Source organism: Cucumis sativus, chromosome 4 (assembly GCF_000004075.3).
Source record: "Cucumis sativus cultivar 9930 chromosome 4, Cucumber_9930_V3, whole genome shotgun sequence".
In the NCBI taxonomy this organism is placed as follows: domain Eukaryota; kingdom Viridiplantae; phylum Streptophyta; class Magnoliopsida; order Cucurbitales; family Cucurbitaceae; genus Cucumis; species Cucumis sativus.
This window is the reverse complement of record NC_026658.2, coordinates 2,448,595-2,471,941: the sequence shown is the minus strand read 5'-3', so window position 1 is coordinate 2,471,941 and position 23,347 is coordinate 2,448,595. Positions and strand designations below refer to the sequence as shown.

The 23,347-nt window shown below is 34.8% G+C and overlaps 2 protein-coding genes across 4 annotated transcripts; both read left to right on the top strand.

The window, feature by feature from the left end:
* The first annotated feature begins 250 nt into the window (after positions 1–250).
* On the top strand, positions 251–5,470 carry LOC101215776 (leucine-rich repeat receptor-like protein kinase TDR). Its single transcript, XM_004146898.3, has 2 exons — positions 251–3,415; positions 4,766–5,470. The coding sequence occupies exons 1-2, from the start codon at positions 718–720 to the stop codon at positions 5,215–5,217; spliced, it is 3,150 nt and encodes a 1,049-aa protein (XP_004146946.1). The 5' UTR covers positions 251–717; the 3' UTR covers positions 5,218–5,470.
* A 1,736-nt stretch (positions 5,471–7,206) lies between these two features.
* LOC101208493 (structural maintenance of chromosomes protein 6B) lies at positions 7,207–22,686 on the top strand. 3 transcript variants are annotated; one of them, XR_004216315.1, is made up of 29 exons: positions 7,209–7,559; positions 7,836–7,941; positions 8,422–8,555; positions 9,469–9,524; positions 10,889–10,975; positions 11,041–11,361; positions 11,587–11,706; positions 12,184–12,318; positions 12,831–12,907; positions 12,991–13,066; positions 13,920–13,994; positions 14,185–14,289; positions 14,741–14,910; positions 15,004–15,106; positions 15,231–15,343; positions 16,381–16,585; positions 17,542–17,673; positions 17,863–17,977; positions 18,073–18,158; positions 18,246–18,341; positions 18,453–18,589; positions 18,671–18,773; positions 20,405–20,484; positions 20,596–20,674; positions 20,839–20,896; positions 21,129–21,226; positions 21,368–21,462; positions 21,633–21,740; positions 22,449–22,686. XR_004216315.1 is itself a non-coding variant. In XM_031884760.1 (28 exons), the coding sequence occupies exons 1-28, from the start codon at positions 7,421–7,423 to the stop codon at positions 21,688–21,690; spliced, it is 3,159 nt and encodes a 1,052-aa protein (XP_031740620.1). In that variant the 5' UTR covers positions 7,208–7,420; the 3' UTR covers positions 21,691–21,989. The 3 variants fall into 3 exon arrangements, 1 of the variants encoding a protein (XP_031740620.1); XR_004216316.1 differs by lacking the exon at positions 22,449–22,686 and having other exon boundaries at positions 7,207–7,559; positions 21,331–21,462; positions 21,633–21,989; XM_031884760.1 differs by lacking the exon at positions 22,449–22,686 and having other exon boundaries at positions 7,208–7,559; positions 21,633–21,989.
* The last annotated feature ends 661 nt before the right edge of the window (positions 22,687–23,347 follow it).

The following is a 23,347-nucleotide window of genomic DNA, read 5'->3' as shown; positions in this document are numbered from 1 at the left end:
GAGCAATTCATAAATTCATAACGTTGAAACCAGTGATTGAAAGAAACAGAGATTGGATGAAATAAAGGGGGAAAAAAACGAAAGAAAATAGAAAACTGAAAGGGGTTTAATTTTGAAAAAGAAATGGGTGGGTGGTAGAGGAATGGTGGGAAATTGAAATAACTTTCTTGGATCCTGTGAGAGACAGTGTGTACTGTTCTTAATATTTATCAATTTGATATCCAACATAAAGAAAACAAGGAATGATGAAAAGTAGAACCAAAAGAAAAAGGAAAGAAAAGAAAATTCATAAAAACCAAAAGTATATGAATATCAGACAAAGGTAGAATACTGAGAGAAACAAAAATTTAAAGCAAGCAATGAAGAAGAGAGAGAGAAAAAAAACTGGGTTACTTGCAAATAGCAGTAGTAGAAATAAAGAGAAGAGGAAGATGAAGATCAAGAACCTGTAGTTACTTGGAAATCTAGAGTTTTTGTAGGAGGTTTTTTTCTTTTTCTTTTTCTTTTTCTTGATCATGTCCACCAACCAAAACCCACTGAAGAGAAATCAATCATCATCATCATGAAACACTCTCTGCTCAAATCACCACTTGTAAAAAGCACTTCTACTTCAATTCATCATCGTCGTCAACAACAACAAAACCTTCATTTCCTTATATTTTCTTCTCTTCTTCTTCCTTTCTTCGTCTCGCCCAAATCAAGAATTCAGCAACTGAAATGAAAGTCATGAACCCAGATTATTCTAGTTTCCTCTTGTTTGTTGTTGTAGTTCTTTTGATTATCAACACTTTTCTTCTTGAGGTTGTTGTTTCTGTAAGTACTCCAACAGCTTTACCACTTCAACTTCTGTCTCTGCTTTCCTTAAAATCCACCATTAAGGACCCATCTTCAACCTTCCATGACTGGGATTATCCTACACCCACTTTCACTAGAGCTGATTCTCAAGACCCAATTTGGTGTTCGTGGTCTGGAATTGAATGTCATCGAAACTCAGCTGAAATCAGTTCCTTGGATTTGTCTCAACGTAATCTCTCTGGCTATATTCCCTCTGAAATCAAGTACTTGACCAGCTTGATCCATTTGAATTTGAGTGGCAACAGCTTTGTTGGGGCTTTCCCCACCGCCATTTTTGAGCTTCCTCACCTTAGAACTTTGGATATCAGTCACAATAATTTCAGCTCCATTTTCCCACCTGGGATTTCCAAGCTCAAGTTCTTGAACGTTTTCAATGCCTACAGTAATAACTTCACCGGTCCGTTACCTCAAGACCTTCCCCATCTCCACTTTCTAGAATGGCTTAGCCTCGGAGGAAGCTACTTCAGTGGAAATATTCCGGCGAGCTATGGCGGTTTATCACGGTTGAAATATTTGCATTTGGGTGGAAATGTTCTTGAGGGGGAAATTCCGGGACAGCTTGCGTATTTAAACAAATTAGAGAGAATGGAGATCGGTTACAATACCCTTTCCGGTGGGATTCCGTCGAAATTTCCTTTGCTGTTGAATCTGAAATACTTGGATATTGCCGAAGCGAATCTCTCTGGGACTCTGCCACAAGACATTGGGAACATGACGAACCTTCAGAATCTGCTTCTATTCAAGAATCGAATCAGTGGGGAAATTCCTAGAAGTTTGGGGAAATTAGAAGCGTTGGAAGAGCTTGATTTGTCTGAGAATGAACTTACCGGAACGATTCCGTCGGATTTGTATAATCTGAAGGAATTGACGGACTTGAGTTTGATGGAGAACGATTTGAGTGGGGAAATTCCACAAGCACTTGGCGATCTTCCTAATCTCGTGTCCTTGCGATTATGGAACAATTCGTTCACAGGTCCACTCCCTCAAAAACTCGGCTCCAACGGTAAGTTGCTTCAAGTTGATGTATCGTCAAATATGTTCACCGGTTCGATACCTCCGGATCTCTGCCATGGAAATAAGCTCTTCAAGCTCATTCTTTTTTCCAATAAATTAGAGCATGAACTTCCCGCGTCTTTAGCCAACTGCAAATCTCTCATTCGCTTTCGAATCCAAAATAACCGCCTCAACGGCTCGATTCCTTACGGTTTCGGCTTGCTAGAGAATCTCACATTCGCCGATTTCAGCAACAATAACTTCTCCGGCGAGATTCCGGCGGATATTGGTAATGCGGTTAGGTTACAGTACTTAAACATTTCACAGAACGCCTTCGGAACTTCCTTACCGGAGAATATCTGGAATTCGACGAGGTTAGAGATTTTCTCAGCAAGTTCTTCAAAAATCATCGGTAAAATCCCGGATTTCATCAGCTGTAGGTCCATCTACAAGATCGAACTCCAGGACAATAACTTAAACAGCAGTATCCCATGGACAATCGGCCACTGCGAGAAATTAATCACTCTGAATTTAGGCCGGAATTCCTTAACCGGCATTATTCCATGGGAGATATCAACGCTACCAGGGATCACCGCCATTGATCTATCTCATAACTCCCTCACAGGCACAATTCCTTCAAATTTCCAAAACTGTAGCACAATCGAAAGCTTCAACGTATCATACAACATGCTCACCGGCCCTATTCCATCAACCGGAACGATCTTCCCTGCATTACACCCATCGTCATTCATCGGCAACGATGGACTCTGCGGAGAGATTGTTTCAAAACCATGCGACACCGACACATTAACCGCCGGCGCAATAGAGGTCCGGCCGCAACAACCACGTAGGACGGCAGGAGCAATAGTTTGGATAATGGCGGGAGCATTCGGAATCGGACTGTTCATATTAGTAGCAGGAACGCGGTGTTTTCAGGCGAATTACAACCGTAGGTTCGGCGGTGGGGAAGAGGAAATCGGACCGTGGAAGTTAACCGCCTTTCAACGGTTGAACTTCACGGCGGAGGAAGTATTGGAATGTTTGACAATGACGGATAAAATACTGGGAATGGGGTCCACAGGGACCGTATATAAGGCGGAGATGCCAGGTGGCGAGATCATAGCGGTGAAGAAATTATGGGGGAAGTACAAAGAGAATATCCGACGGCGGAGAGGGGTTTTGGCTGAAGTGGATGTACTTGGGAACGTGCGGCACAGGAACATAGTGAGATTGTTAGGGTGCTGCAGTAACAGGGAGTGTACTATGTTACTCTACGAGTATATGCCTAATGGTAATTTGGATGATTTACTGCACGGTAAAAACAAGGGTGAAAATTTAGGGGCTGATTGGATGACTCGGTATAAGATTGCTTTGGGTGTTGCACAAGGAATTTGTTATCTTCACCATGACTGTGATCCCGTCATCGTTCACCGCGATTTGAAGCCCAGTAACATTTTATTGGACGGTGAGATGGAAGCCAGAGTCGCGGATTTTGGTGTCGCTAAATTGATCCAGACCGATGAATCTATGTCTGTCATCGCCGGATCCTACGGTTACATTGCACCAGGTTTCTACTATTTCTCTCTCTCTATTTTTTTCTTGATAATTTTCTAATTTCAATTATTATAAAATGTGTTTTATTTGAAAATAATTTATAAAAGAAAATGTAAACTAAAACAATAAATTCGTGTAAATCTTTTACTTTATTATTTGTAGAAGTTAAAAACAAATAATGGAGTTACTAATATTGGATTTTTCAGTGTCAAATCATATTTTAAAAACGATATTTTATGTATTTATTTATATTGAAAAACGGTCGCTATAAATTCGTATAAATCTTCTACTTTTCGTATTTACTTTGGTAACCACAAATTCAAAAGTTGTACCGACCAATATTAAAATTTTCAATACTAAATTTAAAATATAATCCTTTTTTTTTCTTCTTCTTCTTTTTTCTAATACCCTTTTTTAAACATACCTTAAATTATGGTTTTTTAAAAAGGAAAGAAAAAAAAATATTTACCCTTCGAATTTTGTTATTGGGTAAATAGTTTATTTTTTCTATTTTTATATATATATCTACTCGTTGATTTTTTTACAAAATTCAGGAAAAATCATGAAAAATAGAACTCTAGTTACAAAATTATGTCCTAAAATTCATGTACATAAATAAAAGAAATTTAAGTGTTACAATTTATAAGTTCGAGATTAAATTTTTTATTATTTGAAAGTCTAATTTCTACTATAATTATATGTTTAAGACTCGATTTTGAGTGTGTAATTATCACTATCACTGTAGTCTGATGGTAATATTGATGTAATTTCTGAAGAGAAGAAAAACCTAAATTGATTTTTATGTCTACTTTTTTTTTTTTCCAAATGATGTTGCACATAAACCAAGGAGTGTCACACTTTAAAACTTTAATTTTTGAATGGAGATCCAAGAGAATATTACCTATTTAAAAAAGCAATATGAGTGAGGCCACACCAAACTTGTTATTGTGTGTGAGAAATAGTTTCATACCCCAAAATTGTAAAGCCAATGAATTTGGGACACAACTAAACAATCCTTCTTTTGGCACATGCAATTCTTTTTTTCCTTAACCCAATCCAACACTATATATTGTGCCTCAAGCTTCTTTTCTTAGCTTTCCCTCTTTTGTTCCTTTCTTTTCTTTTTTTTTTTTCAAAATTAAATCCTTTGTTTTTCGATCTCTTCGTTCTCTATACCCCACCTCTAAATTTCATGGCCAGTTGTGTATTTTCTCATTTTCACCAAGATCAAACAAATGAGGATTCTACGTAACAACTATGTTTTCGTTTTAAGTTGTAACTAACTGTTTAAGTTTACGAACTGATGTGATGTTTAGTAAGTTTGTGTTTTAAATGGGTTTTGATGATGTGTGTTTTTGTGCAGAGTATGCATATACACTTCAAGTGGATGAAAAGAGTGATATTTATAGTTACGGAGTTGTGTTGATGGAAATTTTGAGTGGCAAGAAATCGGTGGACTCAGAATTTGGCGATGGAAATAGTATTGTGGACTGGGTGAGATCCAAGATTAAAATTAAGGATGGAGTCAGTCAAATATTAGATAAGAATGCGGGCGCGTCTTGTGTGTCTGTTAGAGAGGAAATGATACAAATGCTTCGTATTTCATTGCTTTGTACCAGTCGTAACCCTGCTGACCGACCGTCAATGCGCGACGTTGTTTTGATGTTACAAGAGGCTAAACCAAAGAGAAAATTATTCGGGAACATCATCCATGAAAGAAATGGTAACTGTGATAGTAGTGATAATATAATTTGCAACCGTCGTCATGGCGATGGTGACGTCCTTTTAGGTCATAAGACGGTAGATGAATGTTAATATGATATTTTTGTATGGAGGGAGGGGGGGGGGGGGGGTAATTTCAATTGGTGGGGATTGGTATAGGAGAAGTTTTTTCTTCTTTTTTTTTTCTCTTCTTGTTTCCAATTTTATTTTCCATTGGAATTTGTAGTGTTATTATGTAGCTTTAATGTGTCCTTGTGGACTCTCTTCTCTCATTTTGCCTTTATATGCTTATGAATTGAAGGGTGTTTCTATGTGTTCAATGTGAGTAAAGTGAAGTATTCACTCACTAGTTAATATTTAAAAAAAAGAAAAAGAACACCTTTATGGTTGAATTTATCACATTGTATTAAGAAATATAGATAATAACCCACATCTCATTTATTTACATGAAATCAAAACAAATCATGGTGAAATGGAAATTAAATTTAAATAAATAATTAAAAATCGAAATATAAACCTAAGTCGTTAAACTTTTAGCTTATGATGGATCTACTTAACTCTTGCCATTTAAATACGTATGTTTATAAAACCAAAATCAGTAGTAATTGGTTGATTTTAGTTTCCATCTTTTTTCATTTGTTGTTGTCGTGTTTTGTTTGTACTTTGATTTCGAGATGTGCGATCCTTCACTCATTTTTAATAGTCCAGTGAATAGGTAAAGTTGCACTATAAAACTACAAATCAATTTATATGACGTGTCAAATAAAGATATTCTATTTAAATAGAAGATTGGATTATATAGACAAATAAAAGTTAACAAATGACATTTAATATGTTGTGTCAAGTAAAAGTTTGTCAACACATTTTTTGTTAATAATAAATGAACATAAGTAGGAGTGATAAAATTTGAAAAATAATCAACAAAAATGTGGTATACGTTGTTTAGTACATGACATATAAACAACAAAAACAAAACAAAACAATTCGAAAAGAAATAGCAATTTACGGAATAAAAACCGAGAATGTGATTAGTCTTGTAAAGGAAAATGTGATAATCGAAAAAAAAAAAAAACGAGAATGTGATTCTTAAATTGATGGCGAGAGTGTGTCATACTCGTTGATTTTACATTTTAACTCAAACTGTATTATTTCAGTCACGTTTAAACAATGTATTTTATCTTATTTATCATGTGCTTATATTATGATAGTTCAATTTCTTCAACGTTGTGAAGATAAATATAGAATCTGATGCTTCGTGTAATTATTTCCTAACTTATCGCCTTTTATGGTAACATTTGAGTTGTTTTTTTTATAGTTATTATTCTAAAAGCAAATATCAGTATATTTTTAAATTTTAAGATAATAATTACATCGATTTAAACCTTCAACCATGTTATTGTTTTATTTATTAAATTTATGACCAATTAGAAACGACTAAGTTTTTGCATTGAAATTAAAATGTTGTCTCATTTCATGATCGTTTGATTACAATAATACACCTATCAAATTAAATCGAATGAATAGTGAAAAATATATCAATTATATTTAAAATAATTAAATAGATAACAACATTCTTACAAAAACTCCAAATTAAGCAAAATGTGTCAAAATCTATAGTTGATAGACTATATCGTAACCTTTAGAGTTACTGGGCCAAGTAAAATTGGACAGTGCTCAACTTTGGCCCAATCCCGATATCAATTATTGGCCCATAAACTGATTTGGCGTAAACCCACCTAATATAGAGAGAATATTCATCATTCAATTCAGAGAGAAAAATGTGAGACTGAAAAAATGAAACGCCTAAAAAACTTTGAATACTCCAGGCTTCAAACTTAGAACCTTTAATTGATATCAAGATTATAATTTTAAATTTCACGAAATTGGTGCTTGGTGGTTTGATCATGGAGACATTTTTCAAGATTGAAGACTTGAAAGACTAAAATCAATTCAAATACAAAGTTTAAATATTATTGTTCAAACTTGAAAGCAGATCAAAATGGAGCAATTTGAAAGTAATGGAGGAGATTCAAGAATTGACCTAAGCAAGCATTCAAATAAATATAATTAATATTATTAAATTTCCTTCTCATTTTCAAGGAGTCCCCGCGCAACTTGTAATTGCACTCTTTCTCAGTAGAAAACGGAAGAAGAGAGACATAAAGAGTTTCTTCTTCCCGCCACAAACCTTTTCTTCCTTCTCAATCCAAAAAATTTTAATTCTTCTTCAACACTATACATATTTCTCCTTACCCATTTCCTCAACGGTTCGCAGAACCCCTAAACAAGCCTCACCATGGCTGATTCCCGAGCTCTTCCTCATCGCAGTGGAGCAGGTATAGTCAAAAGTATCCGTTTAGAGAATTTCATGTGTCACAGCAACTTGTATATTCAATTTGGCGAGTGGCTCAATTTCATTACTGGGCAGAATGGAAGTAAGTAGACTGGAGTTACTTGACTTTTTTTTTATTTGTTTCTACGCATTTTGCTTTGAGGGTTTTGTTTAGTGTGATGCGAATGAATGGGGTATTGAAGGACTTTGTTACCGGAGGCGTTCATCTGCTAGGAATGAAGATCTTACAAAACCCCATTATTTGGATTATCCATTGGTGCTGTTTTTCGTTTTAAAGGAGGAAACTTTATTTTATTTTTTCCCAATTTTGTTATGGTTTGTATCGGGATTTTAATGTCAGGAAATTTGGTGTTTGTAGGTGGTAAGAGTGCTATTTTGACTGCTTTGTGTGTTGCATTTGGCTGTCGAGCTAAAGGGACCCAAAGGGCAGCTACGTTGAAGGATTTTATTAAAACTGGTTGCAGGTTTGTTCAGTTGTGTTCCTTTCTATTGTATGGTTAATGCACCTGGAAGATTTTTATTATCTTGAGCTACCGAGGCCTAGCTCGATCGTTTTTTTGTTTATATATTACACTCACGCACACAAGTACAAGTAATTTAACTTGTGCAACTCTGACAGTATAATTTCCAACCCAAATATTTAGTTGGTAGACACTCTAAGATTGTATATTAGATAGGTGGCAACCTAGGATTTGAACTCAATCATCGAGGTCAAGTCCCTTTACTATCTTCAACCCAATCACTTTTCAATTTCCTGTTTTATTTTTCAACCATTTTGTTTATAAGCGCGCACATGCTCACAAATTTTTGCTGATTAGGTTATACAAATATTTTGAATTAGGTTTTAACTACACTGCGTTCGCCTAGAAGTTCTCACAAGTTGAATAGCATGTATACCATCTGTTTTGAGTTTTCAATTCACATACGGTTTTGGATCTTAACAGTCATGCTGTCATCCATGTTGTATTGCAAAATAATGGGGAGGATGCTTTCAAGCATGGAATATATGGAGACGTAATAATCATCGAAAGAAGGATTTCTGAATCCACTAGTGCCATTGTTTTAAAGGATTGTCAAGGTTAGAAACATTTTTCAAATCTCGTATTCCATTCATATTCCGTTAGTCAAAAATAGGCTAATTGTTTCAATTAGTAAGTTCAACCTTTTTCCTTCATATTCTACTTATCAATTTACCAAATAAGGGTAGACATGTGGAATGCTTCGGTCATTGTATGCAAATACATTTTTGTCAAAAATACTATAGGCTGTAAACGAGTCTATTATTTCAGAGTATATTAGTCATTTTTGTAAGTTTGTTTTGAAAATTGACGTTGTTTGTACAAGGGAGGTAAATGAGTTATACTTACCTCATGCTTGGCATGCAAGAAATTATTTCAGCTTATTATGTGCACCTGCACCATGTGGTCCAATGGTAAATTGAAATCTGCATGTGTGTGTGTGTATGTAAGAAAATTAAAATCAGAACATAACATCTTATGTATCAATTTTTCCATTAGACCAATGGACCTCATCATAGGCATGCGGTATATTAGTCTTATTTGTAAATTTGTTTTCACAAGAAATTATTCAGCTTAGGATGTGCACATATATGGAGAGGTGGTTGCTACCATTTTTGCATCTCAACGAATTTTTTTGTGGTTAGAAATGAAAACATCTACATTCTGCAATATTTGTCACACAATTCTCACCTGAGTCCTGTTTCTCAAACTCACCTCACCTGAGTTCTAGCTGATGTTTTTCAGTTTTTCTTTTCAGTATACTACTATGATTCCGTTTTGCTTTTGCACTGGTCCTCTCAGATACTGTCCTATGACTAGTTGTCCAGTAATGTGAATCGTATTGCATTTTTGAATGACGTACTTGTGAATCATATTTTGAATTGGATGGACTACAGAGTAGAAAAGCAGTATTGTATAATTTCATGGGGTTCACAGCTACTATTTATTTCTGTACATATATGTATCTTACAGGAAAAAAGGTTGCCAGCCGAAGGGATGAACTACGAGAGCTAGTAGAACATTTTAACGTGAGTTTCTGCCTTGGTATATTGCAATCTGTTTACTTTTCTACATGAGGTTCTCTATTTATTATTATTATTATTTTTTGAGATGGAGTAACAAGGGTAAAGTATGTGAAAATTTATTCTTCACCTGTCATCAGTTTTGATACCTAAGTGTAAGTTTGTATTCAATATATCATTCATGATGCTTTAAAAATTTGTGCTGCCTGCACCTTTTTAAGTTGTATTAATTTTTTGGGGTGTCCTGAACTCTTAAACGAGCTAAAGAATTCTTTTGCGTTTTGTTGCTGTATTACTTCCTAAGTGGAGTTGGTTTTGCAAAATTTAAGGGATTTAAGGGATCATGTTAACTATCAGTTTCTTTCATATTCATAGAAACATATTTCAGGTAAGATCACAGGGGATAGCCCCCTCTCATTTGTGTTTCCTTGATTATTTCATTTGTCCTTCTTGATAAATAATTGCATGGCAGACTTTTTTGGTTTGGAGGAATTCTGTTTCTTCTTCGGTTTCTGTTGGCCATTGTTCAATAGAGAAATAAAAGAGCTAACATCTCTTTTTTCTTGATTGAGGGTTTTGACTTTAGGCTTGTGAGAAGGGATATTTTTGTTAAGAGTCCTACCCGTTTGAAGCGTTTCTCTTGTAAATCTTTCAGGATTTTGTTAGATTCCTTTCCTATTGTTGAATAGGTATTTGATGTTTATATAGGGTTAAGATTCCAAAGAGTGTCAAGTACTTTACATGGCAAGTGTGTACTCGATGAATAGGCTTTTGAGAAAGATGACTTCATTATTGTGTTCTTTTTGTTATATTCTTTGTTAAATGACGGAGGAAAACTTGAACCACCTTCCTTGGGAGCGTCAGTTTGTGGCTTTCATGTTGAATGGTTTCTTTGAGTAGTTTAGGGGGCGTACTTTTGATGACTGAGGAGTTCCTCCTCCATCTGCCTTTCAAAGAGAAATGTTGTTTTTTTGGTTCAGAGGGTGTGACTGTTATTGTAGGATCTTTGGAGGGAAATGACCAATTGAGTGTCATGTGGTGTGGGGAGGGACCCTACTGAGGTTTGGTCCTTGGTGGGGTTTGTTTTCATATGGACTTGGGTTTCGAAGACTTTTTGTAATTATTCCCTAGGTAATATCGTATTTGGTTGGAAACTTTTTCTTCAATGGTTTTTTTTTGTGAGCCTAGTTTATTTATTTCTTTTTATTTTTGATGCCATTGTATTATTTCATTTTTTCTTAATGAAAGCAGTTATTTTAATAAAAGATCATATCCTTGTCACCTGGAACACATAGGGGATATGAAATGTCATCATCTTTCATCTCCAGAAGTTTACAATCCATGAACCCAATATGCTTTATCTTTTGCAGATAGATGTTGAGAATCCATGTGTAATAATGAGTCAGGACAAAAGTAGAGAGTTCCTGCATTCTGGAAACGACAAAGACAAATTTAAGGTAATGCAAACTGTTTTTTTCAGTCTGATGGTGTTATGGTTCTCTAGTGACACCCTATTGTTCAGTTCTTTTTCAAGGCAACTCTTCTTCAGCAAGTGGACGATCTGCTGAAAAATATTTTCGATAATTTGAGATCTGCTAATGCACTTGTTGATGACTTGGAGTCTACCATACGACCTGTAGAGAAGGAACTGAATGAACTGCGAGGAAAAATAAAAAACATGGAGCAAGTAGAAGAAATCTCTCAACAAGTTCAACAATTAAAGAAAAAGCTTGCTTGGTCATGGGTATACGATGTAGACAAGCAGCTTCAGGAGCAAAGTGCAAAAATAGGAAAGCTCCAAGATCGCATTCCTATTTGTCGAGCAAAAATTGATCATCAGCTGGTGAGTAATGAACAATGTTGGTTATGGTATGCATCACTCTTTCTACTTTTCTCATGTTGAACTTAATATTGGGAACTTTTCTGATATACCATGTCAACCTATGCTATCTCTCCTTTTTGGAACTGTAGATTATCCATTGGGCTCTATCTATTCATTTTCTTTCATATCAGGGACAGTTGTTACTTAATCTTATTTCTTACATTCAACTTTTGAATGGTGCTGTAGGGTCTGGTGGAAAAATTAAGAGATCGCTATATCGAGAAAAAAACTCAAATTGCAAGCATGATGGAGAGAACTTCAGAAGTGAGAAGAATGAAGGATGAACTGCAGGAAACTCTTACCTCGGTAATATGAGTTAGATTCCAACTCTTTCCTCGGTCAATCAATTTGTCAACGGAACATACATCGTCAAACAATTTGTGATGAAATCCCTATTAAACCATATTTTATTTCTGAAAATACATTTCACAGAATCTATAATTTGGAAGTCTATGACATTAGACAAACGAACAATGCCGTGATATCCGTTGGATGGACAAGTACTATAATAGTTACTCCTTGCTGCTGTGTAGTAACTCATAGTTTTCTTCCATTCTTTTCTTTTTTCTCAATTACAATAAATATGCGTTTTAGATTTGACCTTCCAACCTCAAGGGAAGGAGTCGATGCGGTGATGCATAGACCATTGAGCTATTCTCAGTTTTATTTTTATTTTTATTTAATTATTTCTATTTTGTAAATGCATATATCTTATGAGAACTTGAGTAATCTCTATCCCTTTGCGTTTTCTTATAAATATTCTAATGCAAACAAAATTTTTAGGCAACAAGAGAAAAGCTCGGACTTGAAGAGGAGCATGGTCGTAAAATAAACTACATTCAAAAGCTGGCAAAGCGTGTTAGGCTGCTTGAGCAACAAGTTCAAGATATTCATGAGCAGCACATAAAAAATACCCAGGTTTTCCTTTCTCTTGGATTTTGTAGAAATGGCTAGGCTGTCTTAATTTTGAATGTCATATATTGAATTATTTATTTGTGTACGTTACTGTAACAATTTGTACTGGTAGTTACACATTTAGTTACTTCCCAAATATATTTCTCATTTTCCTACCGTAGCTATGTTTGTGTGCATGCATGCAAGTCTGCGTACTAATATATGTATGGTCAGTGCACTTATTACCTTCCAACATTATGCGTTTACCTTTATTATATCTTCAAGCCATTACAGATCTTGCATATAGGATCCATAAATGATGCGTCCATGTTGTTCACTTGGCATTAGGTTTCTTCTTCGCAGTTACTTAAAAAAGTTGTTTTAGTCAAAGTTCTATTGATAATATTCACAAAAAAATAATCTTTTGAGATTTCATCATGTCTCTTGATGTTATGTGATGTAGATAATATACATTTTCTCATTGAACTTTTAGTTCTCTCCTTTTCAGTATCTCTATGATTGTTAATTATCTGTAGGCTGAAGAATCTGAAATTGAAGAAAAGTTGAAGGAACTCGAATCCGAGACTGAAGCTGCTAAGTCAACAGTAATGAGGTTATCTATTCATTTGCTTCATAATTCCTCCTTTTTTTATTTGTTTAAAGAAAAGACTGCATAATATCTTATTGAATCAACAGGTTGAAAGAGGAGGAGAATGCCTTGATGGAAAGTCTGTACAGTGGGAGAAATGAAATAAAAAAGATTGCCGAAGAGGTAAGATGAGGATCCTTGCATGGCAACCCACTGGATATTTTGTGGCAAGTTGTGTCGTTGAAGAATGGAAAAAGAGTCCTCTCTTTGGTTGTCTTGTGCTTTTCCTGTAGTACTCATGGTTGATACTGTGTGACTCTTCACATAATGAGAGGTCATCACCTTTCTGCATGCATGAACGAGGAACTTTTCTCTTTTAAATTTTTTAATTAATTTATAAATTCTATCAACTTACTTACTTGCAAATGTTGATAAGTGATGGATCAAACTGAAACTATTTCTTGGTACACATAATGCAATCAATGATATTAATGTTTCCTAGAAGTTGGGAGTCTGGTTGAAAATGGGTTGACTTTAACAAATGGGTGTGATCAACATCAACTTGGTTTTTACTGTCCCAAATATTCATTTTTTTTCTCTAATGAACTTGGGATGGAAAATTGGCGCTTTACAAGGTCCATGCCAATTATAACGGAAGTTTTATGTATTAGCCGTGTGAAATATTCACATGACTCACGAGTTATCCTATTTACTCATAGCTCCTGATCTAATTGTTATGTTGTTAGACTCTTTTTTTCTTACTCAAATTGTTATATTGTTAGACTTGTTGTATCTTTGATTTTAATTATCTTTGTTATTTACCTTGGCTTCTTGTTTCCAAGTGTAAGTATGTGTGTTATCATCTTGTTGCTTTTGGACTTGACCTTCTCTCTTCAAATGCTTGAAGAAGTGAAGGATATTTCCATGGTTCTGCTGTCCCTATGCTTTCTGTGTCAGAACATATTAGGGCTATGTTGCATAATTTTTTCTTATACAATTGTTTCATATGTACTTTTAAATGATGGTGGTTTTGCAGATTGCAAGTTACGAGAAAAAAGGCTATGAATTTTCTCACTCAATTCAAGAGCTCAAGCAGCATCAAACCAACAAGGTGCAAAATAAATGGGTTATGGTTTTAGATACCCGTCAAACTAGGGATGGTTTTCAATTTTAGCATGTGAATGCTTGTATCTTTGTTCGCTTATGTAACTTACATACTTTCATGTATAAGCAGCAGATGCTCTCTTACTTTAACCTATTGCCTCCAATGATGATAAAGGCATAGCTTATGTTTTGGACAGGTCACAGCTTTTGGAGGTGACAAAGTCATTCAATTATTACGTGCGATTGAGAGACACCATCAAAGGTTCAAGAAACCTCCCATTGGTCCAATTGGTTCCCATCTGGTTAGTAGCAGAAACCAGAAATTAAATTATTGGTATCTTTTGTTTTTGTACGCCATCATCTAGGTTATATTATTAAAGAAAGAAATGTTTGGAGGAAATGTTAATCTAGATATCTAGATGATATGCTGGGAGGATTTTTTATCTGCCTTGTGACAATTGGGTGGGAAAATGCAAACTAAAGAGGTGGGATTATTGATGAAGTTGGGCGAGTCATTGAGAACTTTGCAATATCATTGCAAAAGTTTTCTTGTCTGAAGAAGTTGCGCGCTTTATCCAGAAAGACACAATTTGATGCATATTTCTTACAGTCATGATCATATGGATTGGCTTCTTTGATAATCAACATGTTTCAGATTTGGTGTGTTATCGAGGTTCTTTTGTCTCCGGGAGATTGTTCTTCCTGTGGCAGCAGCTTAGTACTGTTTATTGATGAGCTAATTATTTTCGATAGAATTTGGTCAATGGTGACATGTGGGCTCCTGCTGTTGAAATTGCCATTGGGAGGTTGCTCAATGCTTTCATCGTGACTGATCACCAAGATTCTCTTCTTTTGAGAAGATGTGCAAATGAAGCTAATTATAGGCAACTCCCAATTGTCATCTATGACTTTTCAAGACCAGTGTAGGTGGATGGGATTCTTTTTCTTCCCTGGTTTTTAATGATCTTTGGTTTGGCCATTAAGTTTATCGTTTTCCGTGCTTTTACTTCTTGTAGGTTAAATATTCCAGCTCACATGCTTCCTCAAACAAAGCATCCTACGACCCTTTCTGTCATTCATTCTGAAAACCATACTGTCATCAATGTTTTGATAGATAAGGTAATTCTCACGTTTTATATTTTTCTTTAGCTTATTCGATTAGGCTACCTCCTTTCCCCCATGTTGTTGATAATTGACAAATTATGTCTCGTTCTCTTCTGTAACCATGATTCTTACTTCCTAGGGTGATGCTGAGAGGCAAGTGCTTGTTAAAGATTATAATGTGGGTAAATCAGTTGCATTTGACCAACGGATCTCAAATCTCAAGGAGGTCTTTACATTAGATGGATACAAAATGTAAGCAGAAATATTGAATCCAAATATATTTTTTACCTCTGCTTATATCATTTTCACTCTCGAATGTTTGAGAATGGATGCGTGTTTCGTGTACAAAATTATGAATTTCTAGAGTTTAGATAGTGATTACATATATCAAAATCATTTCATAAGACAAAGAGTTCGAAGTTCAGTCACAGTTTGCATCTGTTCTAACCATAAATTAATGGATTTGCATTTCAAGAACTTTGTGGACTCAAGCTGATAGTTATATCTCAGTTTTACTTAACCAGGAGGCTGTAGGGAAAGGGCTTTGTATGGAGGAGATCCATTCATTAGTTTCATGGTTTCATCATCTTGAATATTCTTGCTTGTATCCAAAATCCAAGAGCTGTTTTCTGTGCTCCAAACTTCTGATGGGCAGAAAATTAGTTCATCTAGAATACGACGAGGCAAGCCAAATGCTGAATTAAATAATTTCACATTTTTCACAAAAAATAAGTAAAAGTAATAATTGTGGTTCAATACCCTCAATTTTTAATTTTTAATTTTAATTTTATACTTTATAAGAAACTGTTTTATTGATTGATGAAATGGTAGAGTCCCAAATCCTCCATTTGATCTTTGAGGATTTTTTTGTTTCCTTCCTACTGTATAGCCCAAGCCCAATGTAAAGCTCTGTGTTAAATGGTCGGTTAATCCAATAGCTTTAATTGATGGGCTATGGTAAATTGAATTTGTATCAATATTGCAACACTTCCTCTCACTAGTGAGCTTGATGATTTGTTGGGTTCCACTATCCTCTCACTTGTGAGCTTGAAGATTTGTTGAGTGTCCAAGTGGAACTCAATATTAATTGGAGGAAATGACTTTTGAAGGTTTCAAACTCAGGACTCTTCTACTCTGGCACTTTGTTAAATCATCCATTAGCCTAAATCTAAAGCTAATGGGTTATGGTAAATTTAATTATATCAATAGTTTTGGCTATTATGAGATGTGTTTCTATTTTTCATTTGGTAATTATTGATCAGAAAGAATTTTTCATAATTTCTTTATAGGTTTTCACGTGGTTCTGTTCAGACAATTCTTCCCCCAGTTAGAAAGCCCAGAAGTGGCAGACTTTGTAGCTCCTTTGACGACCAAATTAAAAGTCTTGAAAAAGATGCATTGAATGTAAAACAAGAAGCTGAACAATGTAGGAAGAGGAAGAGAGTTTCAGAAGAACAACTCCGGGATCTTGAAGACAACCTAAACAATGCGAAGGTATTCTAGTTTGCAACCATTGTTTTGTATCGTTTGGTCCTTGGCTATCCACTTATCCTGTTTGGTTGGGTGTGAGGTTCACTGTGTTCTGTTTTTGAGATGGAGTAGCCGAAGTGCAATCACTTTCTACCTCATGGATTGTGTCTGTTGTTGCTTGATTCTAGTGTCCAGAATCCAATTCTTGAAATTCTCAATGACAGAAAAGAATTAACTGTTAAAGGTTAGCGTAGGTTGATAAAAATAAGGTGCAAGGCAAAATCATAGCCAACACTGCAGTAGACTAGAAGACAGTTAAAAATTCTAAAGTAATGAAATTGTCTTTTTCTTCTTCTTCTTTTTTTTTGAGATTTTTTATTCTCTTATTTTATTGTATCCATTTTGTTGAAGGTTAATTTCTAAATAAGAATTTACGTTCTTGAATTACAAATTATCAATACTGTGAGCGAACCTTTTCTTTTATTTGGGGTTGTGGTTTGGAAATTTTTCTTTCTTCTTTTTTCATAATAAGAAACTGGGGAAAATCCCAAAAGCAAAGAAGCAGTAACAAAAACATTTCCAATTGGAGGCTGAATATGACACTGAAATGAGTAAAAGAGTGCTTATCTTTGCTCCCACAAAAAGCAATAAACAAATGTTGAATGAATTAACTGTACCTTATACTGGAAAATCCTCTGGTTTCTTTCTTGCCAAAGGGTCCAGCAAGAAGCACGAATAAAATTTTCTCCAAGAGTTTTTTTCTCATCCTTAAAGGGGGATGTGGGCACCGAGTGTCTAAAACAGTACCTGGTGTAGGTTCTTTGGTATGACCGTGGTCCAGCCAAAAGAGGGATGAACAAAATTTTGTAGCAAAAACACATTTAACCAGGAGATGCGATTGTGTTTCTGTATCTTTTCTGCAAAAGAGTTTTTATCATGCCATCATCTGATTCTTTGTTATTATTTTTGTATTTCTAAAGAGGAGGTGTCGGAGTGCAGAACGGTTTTTAATGTCCAAAAATTTGGAGCTGCAAGATTTACGAAAGTCACAAGTTGCTGAAACTAGTTCAGTACCTTCATCAAATGTGGATGAGCTACACCAAGAAATTTCTGTAAGATCTACTTGTAACATTTGTGTTTTACGTATATATGGGCAAACAAATTTACCATCACACCTGTCAAAGTATGTGAATGTTATTTTCTTAATTTCATAATTCACGAGGAGATGCTAGAAGAAGAAAATAATAATCTTAATTGCACAGTTCTTTTAATATCATTGTATTCTTGTGAATGTTTACCAGAAAATTGAAGAGGAGATACAAGAGAATAAGATGCTTCTTGAAAAGTTTAGAGTTAGGATGAAAGAAGCGGAAGCAAAGGCAAAAGATCTTAAAGTATCATTTGAAAATCTGTGTGGTATGTAGGCAGTGATTTTGACATTCAGATTCTTCATAATTCTCCGCATTATTAAGTGATCACTCCCCTTCTTTTCCCATACAAAAAAAATGTAGAGTCGGCAAAAGGAGAAATTGATGCATTTGAAGAAGTTGAGAGAGATATGTTGCAGCTTGAAAGAAAATTGCATTCTGCAGAAAAGGTTATTCCTGTATCTATGGATAGTTCATTGAAATTTTTGCTGCTCGTTATTAGTTAATTTATGCATATGAATATAAAAATGTCACAGGAGAAGGATCATTATGAAGGTATTATGACTAATAAGGTCCTTTTTGATATTAAAGAGGCAGAGAGACAACATCAGGAGCTTGAGCGTCATCGTAAGGTAATTCTAATTTTGATCGTGCATTAAGCACGAATACTGTCTATTAGTCTACTGCATAGCATGCTCTAACTTTTTGTTCATTTCAATGGCATGATGACATTGCAATTGCAGGAGAGTTACAGTAAGGCTTCAATAATATGTCCTGAGAGTGAAATTGAGGCTTTAGGTGATTGGGATGGGAGCACGCCTGAACAACTCAGTGCACAATTAACGAGGCTAAATCAGAGACTTAATAACGAGACCAGAAGGTTTTGACATTAACTTGTTTACTTTGAATATGCCAAGTCTCAATAATAATTAAGATATACTAACTTTTTAGCCCATCCCAGATGTTCTGAATCTTTGGAAGACCTGAGGATGATGTATGAGAAAAAGGAGCGCACAATTATAAGAAAACGACAGACTTACAAAAGTTTTAGAGAGAAGTTGGATGTGAGTTAGTTGATGTTTGTCTCTCCTATGATTTTCATGGGTGTTCTATCTACCTGAGATTTATAGTTTATTCTTTGACATCTTGTTTATGTTCTCATGCACGGACACATTTATATTTTGCGTTATTCCATAAATCATGTGGTTCTAGGAGCATTGCAATTTTTTCCTGATTGTCGATACGTTTCAAAACTAAGAATGAAATGCACAAAGTTTTCTTTTTGGCAGAGGAAACAAGTCTATTATTAATAATTAAATAGAGACAAAAGCTCATAGTACAAAAGGATTATACAATGAGCGAAAGAGAGACGGATCAATAGATGCACTCGATCATCTCAACTAGGTTGACACCTCCTTAACATCCTCATTATGTCCATAAAGCGAATGAAGAAATAAAGATGGTCCTTCCTCTAGGCTAATATAAGCCAATACAAAACAAATCAAACCATACCATTTGGACCATGCAGAACACAAACAATTACAAAGAAAGACATTCGTAAAACGATCCTCACTTTAAAATGAAATGCTGTAGAAACAAAAAGGCTGTCCATCGAACATGCTGTCCAAGACATCAAATTGGAGGGAGGATGAAGGCTGGCCAGTTCAGCAAAATCCCCTCCAAAGAGTAATCCTTAAAGGTTTTGGATTAAGAGCACCAAGATGTTGCGTTTAAAATGAAATGCACAAACATTAAAAATCTGGTATTTTGCATCTAGATGCCCACCTTTTCTTAGTGGCTTAGTTGCTGCCTAAAATGTTGATATTGTTGCAATCAGCTTGTTGATGATTTCTGATGACACAGTTTTGTTATGAGTGTGAGGATTCTCTCCTTGGTTTTCTTTTTGGTTCTCAGGAGGCTGGCAATGTCTTTGAGAACGTTCTATTGAACAGAATTGGCCTAGTTTGGAGTTGGATGAAATATCGAAGTAGAATATGTTTGATGGAGTTTGTATCTGCAGCGTTTCTTACTTTGCCCCCAAAAGCAAAGAAATCCCTTTCGAGCTCTACAAAAGGAAAATCTACGATTCCTTTCTGACCAAGTACACCATAAAATGCTTCTAATAAAATCAAACCATGAAACTTCACTTTTCTTCTTCAAAGGATGAAAAAGAAAGAGAGGAACTACAGAATCTGATGAAACTAGACCTTTATGTATACGAGGAAAAAAGCACCAAACTTGCCAAAAGAAGGGAATTATATTTGAAGTTTTTCTGTCATTGATTGCTTTGGGTTTGGTGGGATATTTAATCATAAACTTCACTTCCACTATGAAGGGGATTCTCAAGACCACTATAAAAATTGCGTTTTGAGTTTAATCTCCTTTCTTAGCTAACGGATGAAATGGGGCTTATAGTAGGTTGACAGATAGCACAAATCTTGTTGCAGTTCAATGCAAACTTTTTCCAGAAATCTTTATTGTTTGAATTTAAATGATGTTAGAAAATGAAACTAGTTGCATTAGCTGTTAATATTTGATAGCGACGTGCCAAATTGCATTTTAATCTGTTCAAGACAGTATGAACCAGTAACCCTATTGATGCATTCCATAGTCTCCAAGAAAGCATTCTTGTTTGTAATCATTAGTCTCGAAAAAAGCATTTTTACTTGTAACCTACTCATGAATTAAATTACAGGCTTGCCAGAAAGCTCTTCAGCTACGGTGGAACAAGTTTGAAAGGAATGCTAGTCTTTTGAAGCGCCAATTGACTTGGCAGTATGAATTTCTTTTGCACTCGTAGAGATTTTTTCAGTTTGTTTTCTTCAACATTTGGTTATATTAGTTAAAGTTTGTTAGATCTTACTTGACTATGATACATTTGTTCAGATTTAATGGCCATTTAAGAAAAAAAGGGATCAGCGGAAATATAAAAGTTAATTATGAGGAAAAGACCCTCTCAGTTGAGGTAAGCCCACTTAATGGATTTCATGGAATGAAAAGATATCTTTTCCACCAACATTTTAAATGGATTTTTTTTTTCTTTTCTCTCTCCACTTTAAGGTTTCCAATCTAGAAACTTCATGTTGATTTATGTAATTGAATATTATGCATCTCTTCAATACTCGACAGGTGAAGATGCCCCAGGATGCATCCAGCAGTTCTGTTCGTGATACCCGTGGACTTTCAGGTTTCTTCTTCCTAAACTTACGGCATCATTTCCATTTGGTTCGGTTTTTCTAAATGGATTAGTTGAATGCTTTACCTAATGTTACTGGGTTCCTACTTGCTGATTATTAAGACCTCTAATAGTTTATGTTTACGTACCTCCCTCTAATTTGTTTGGATGATTCCCACCCCCCCAAATTTCTATTTATCTATGTATTATATAGCTTGTTCACTGAAAGATTTAATGATATTAGGCGGAGAACGATCATTTTCAACTCTATGCTTTGCTTTGGCATTACACGAGATGACAGAAGCCCCATTTCGAGCAATGGATGAGTTTGATGTGTTTATGGTAAGATATTGTTCCATTCTTGTCATTTGTTTATAGTTTAATTATATTTCTGATATGGATCACCACATAAAATAGTCTAAAATTTCTATTTGAAACACGAAAAGAATCAAGTCTTTTCACGAGCTCCCAATACATTTACAGGATGCAGTAAGTCGGAAAATTAGCTTAGACACTCTTGTGGATTTTGCATTGGCACAAGGCTCCCAATGGATATTTATCACGCCTCATGACATCGGGTAATTACAGAGATACTAAGTCTTTTGAGTTTCACTTGGTATAGTGAATGATGTGATCTTTAACAATTTAACTGCGTAGGCACAAATTTCTCACTTCTCTTTCAACTATGCACAAGTTCATTTTCTGATGAAGTATTGAGACACTTTACGTTTTGGGGTTTTAACTACAGGGTGGTAAAACAAGGAGAAAGAATCAAGAAGCAACAAATGGCAGCTCCTCGATCGTGATGTTCCTGCTGCATTTATTTATGAGAGCTCAATGCTGTTCAGCGATCTCTGTATGATTCCCATCCTTCTTTTGTTTCAATATATTCTCAAATTATTCACCCTTCTGGAAAATTTGCCACTGTTTTATGTATATTCTCCATGTTCAAACCATGAATTGTAGAATTAACAGTTATATCTATGAGAAAGTAGAGAAGGAAAATCAAAAGCTGAAAGCTAAAGAAATGTTCTTTTGTATATGCTTAGTGTACGAGAGTACTCTACTCAGCATGGTTTGAAATAGAAGTGGCTGTTCTGGGAAACTCTTTGAGCTGAATGTTTCTATTTGTTTTTATTTCTTTTACTGTTTTTCTCTTAGGAAAGAAAAAAAAGTTATATCAAAGTTTATTCCTAAACTGTCGTTTGATTGTCAAATTAGTCCTTGAACTTTAAAAAAGTTATAATTTATTTGCTTCCCAATTATTTTTATAAGAACCTATTAGACATAAATATGGAAGTCCGAGTCTAAACTTGTAGTTTAACAGAAATAAAAAAAAGAAAAATCTTCCTGAGTGAGAAAAGCAAAAGTGAAAGAAGAGAGATGAATGCCTTTATGATGCAAGTATAGAGAAGGAAATTAGAAGTAAAAATACTTGAATTTCAAAATACATTTCTTATAGTTGTAGGAATGGGTGATAAATTATTTTGGTATGGTGTATAAATAGGTGCATACAAACTTGTACAGGTTCTTCTGCTTAGTTGTTTGTTTTAATGTGTGTCAGATGAAGGTGAAAGATTGAACTTTGATTCAGCTCCCTTTGCCATGTGAATGCTAAGGTATTATTGTTCATATGACTCTTCAGTTCATTGTCAGATGTGTATTTATTTATAGAGTTTATATACATATGTGTATATATACAGTATTTTTTTGGGGGATAATAAGTAAGGATCATTTTATTATTGTTGTATAGTTGAGGTCATTTGCAAGGACAGTGGATTATCTCGAGAAATTTTGGATCATTCACAATTTGCTCTATCATTTATCAAATTAACGACAAAAATACAAATAATTGAATTTGAGACTAATTAAAAGTTGATGTGTCTCAAATTGAAATTGAAACATTAATTAGCCAATTTTGATGATGTTAAACTTTGGATCAGGTTAACTATTTTGGTCAAAGTTCAATTGAGTAAAAAAATAAGCTTAATTTAGTCTAAATGCTAACTATAATCTAAATTTATGTGGTTGAACTCATGAGTTTGATCCATTGACCAATAAAACTTAAGTCCATAAAGCACATGAGTTTTCTTCGCTTAAATGACAAATTTTTACTCTAGAAGGTTTAGAGAGAATTAGAATTAGAAGACTCTCCCTTAACGGTCGACTACCCAAGAACATGTGCTTCACTCTCTCAAATCAAGCACAAACATTCAACTGAGAGAATATGATGACAAAATACTAGAGGGCGAACTACATTGCATTAAAATCAACATCAACGCAAGCACGTTTCTTTGAAAACCTCATGCGAGGTCTTATGACTCCTATCCTATCATGTATCTCCCTTGATTTGATGATCTTTTTAGTATAATTTTGTTTAAGATTGTTGTAACTTTTAAAATAATTGTCGACGACTATGTTTTTAGAAAAATCATCGATCATATAAAATATATTAGTGTTTTT

Bases quoted from the DNA above. Each gene is read 5' to 3' on its own strand.
- LOC101215776 (XM_004146898.3), top strand. From the start codon at position 718: ATGAAAGTCATGAACCCAGATTATTCTAGTTTCCTCTTGTTTGTTGTT. The intron at 3,416-4,765 runs GTTTCTACTATT...GTTTTTGTGCAG, and splicing joins CTACGGTTACATTGCACCAG to AGTATGCATATACACTTCAA.
- LOC101208493 (XM_031884760.1), top strand. From the start codon at position 7,421: ATGGCTGATTCCCGAGCTCTTCCTCATCGCAGTGGAGCAGGTATAGTC. The intron at 14,290-14,740 runs GTTAGTAGCAGA...TATTTTCGATAG, and splicing joins GTCCAATTGGTTCCCATCTG to AATTTGGTCAATGGTGACAT. The intron at 17,674-17,862 runs GTAAGATCTACT...AATGTTTACCAG, and splicing joins AGCTACACCAAGAAATTTCT to AAAATTGAAGAGGAGATACA.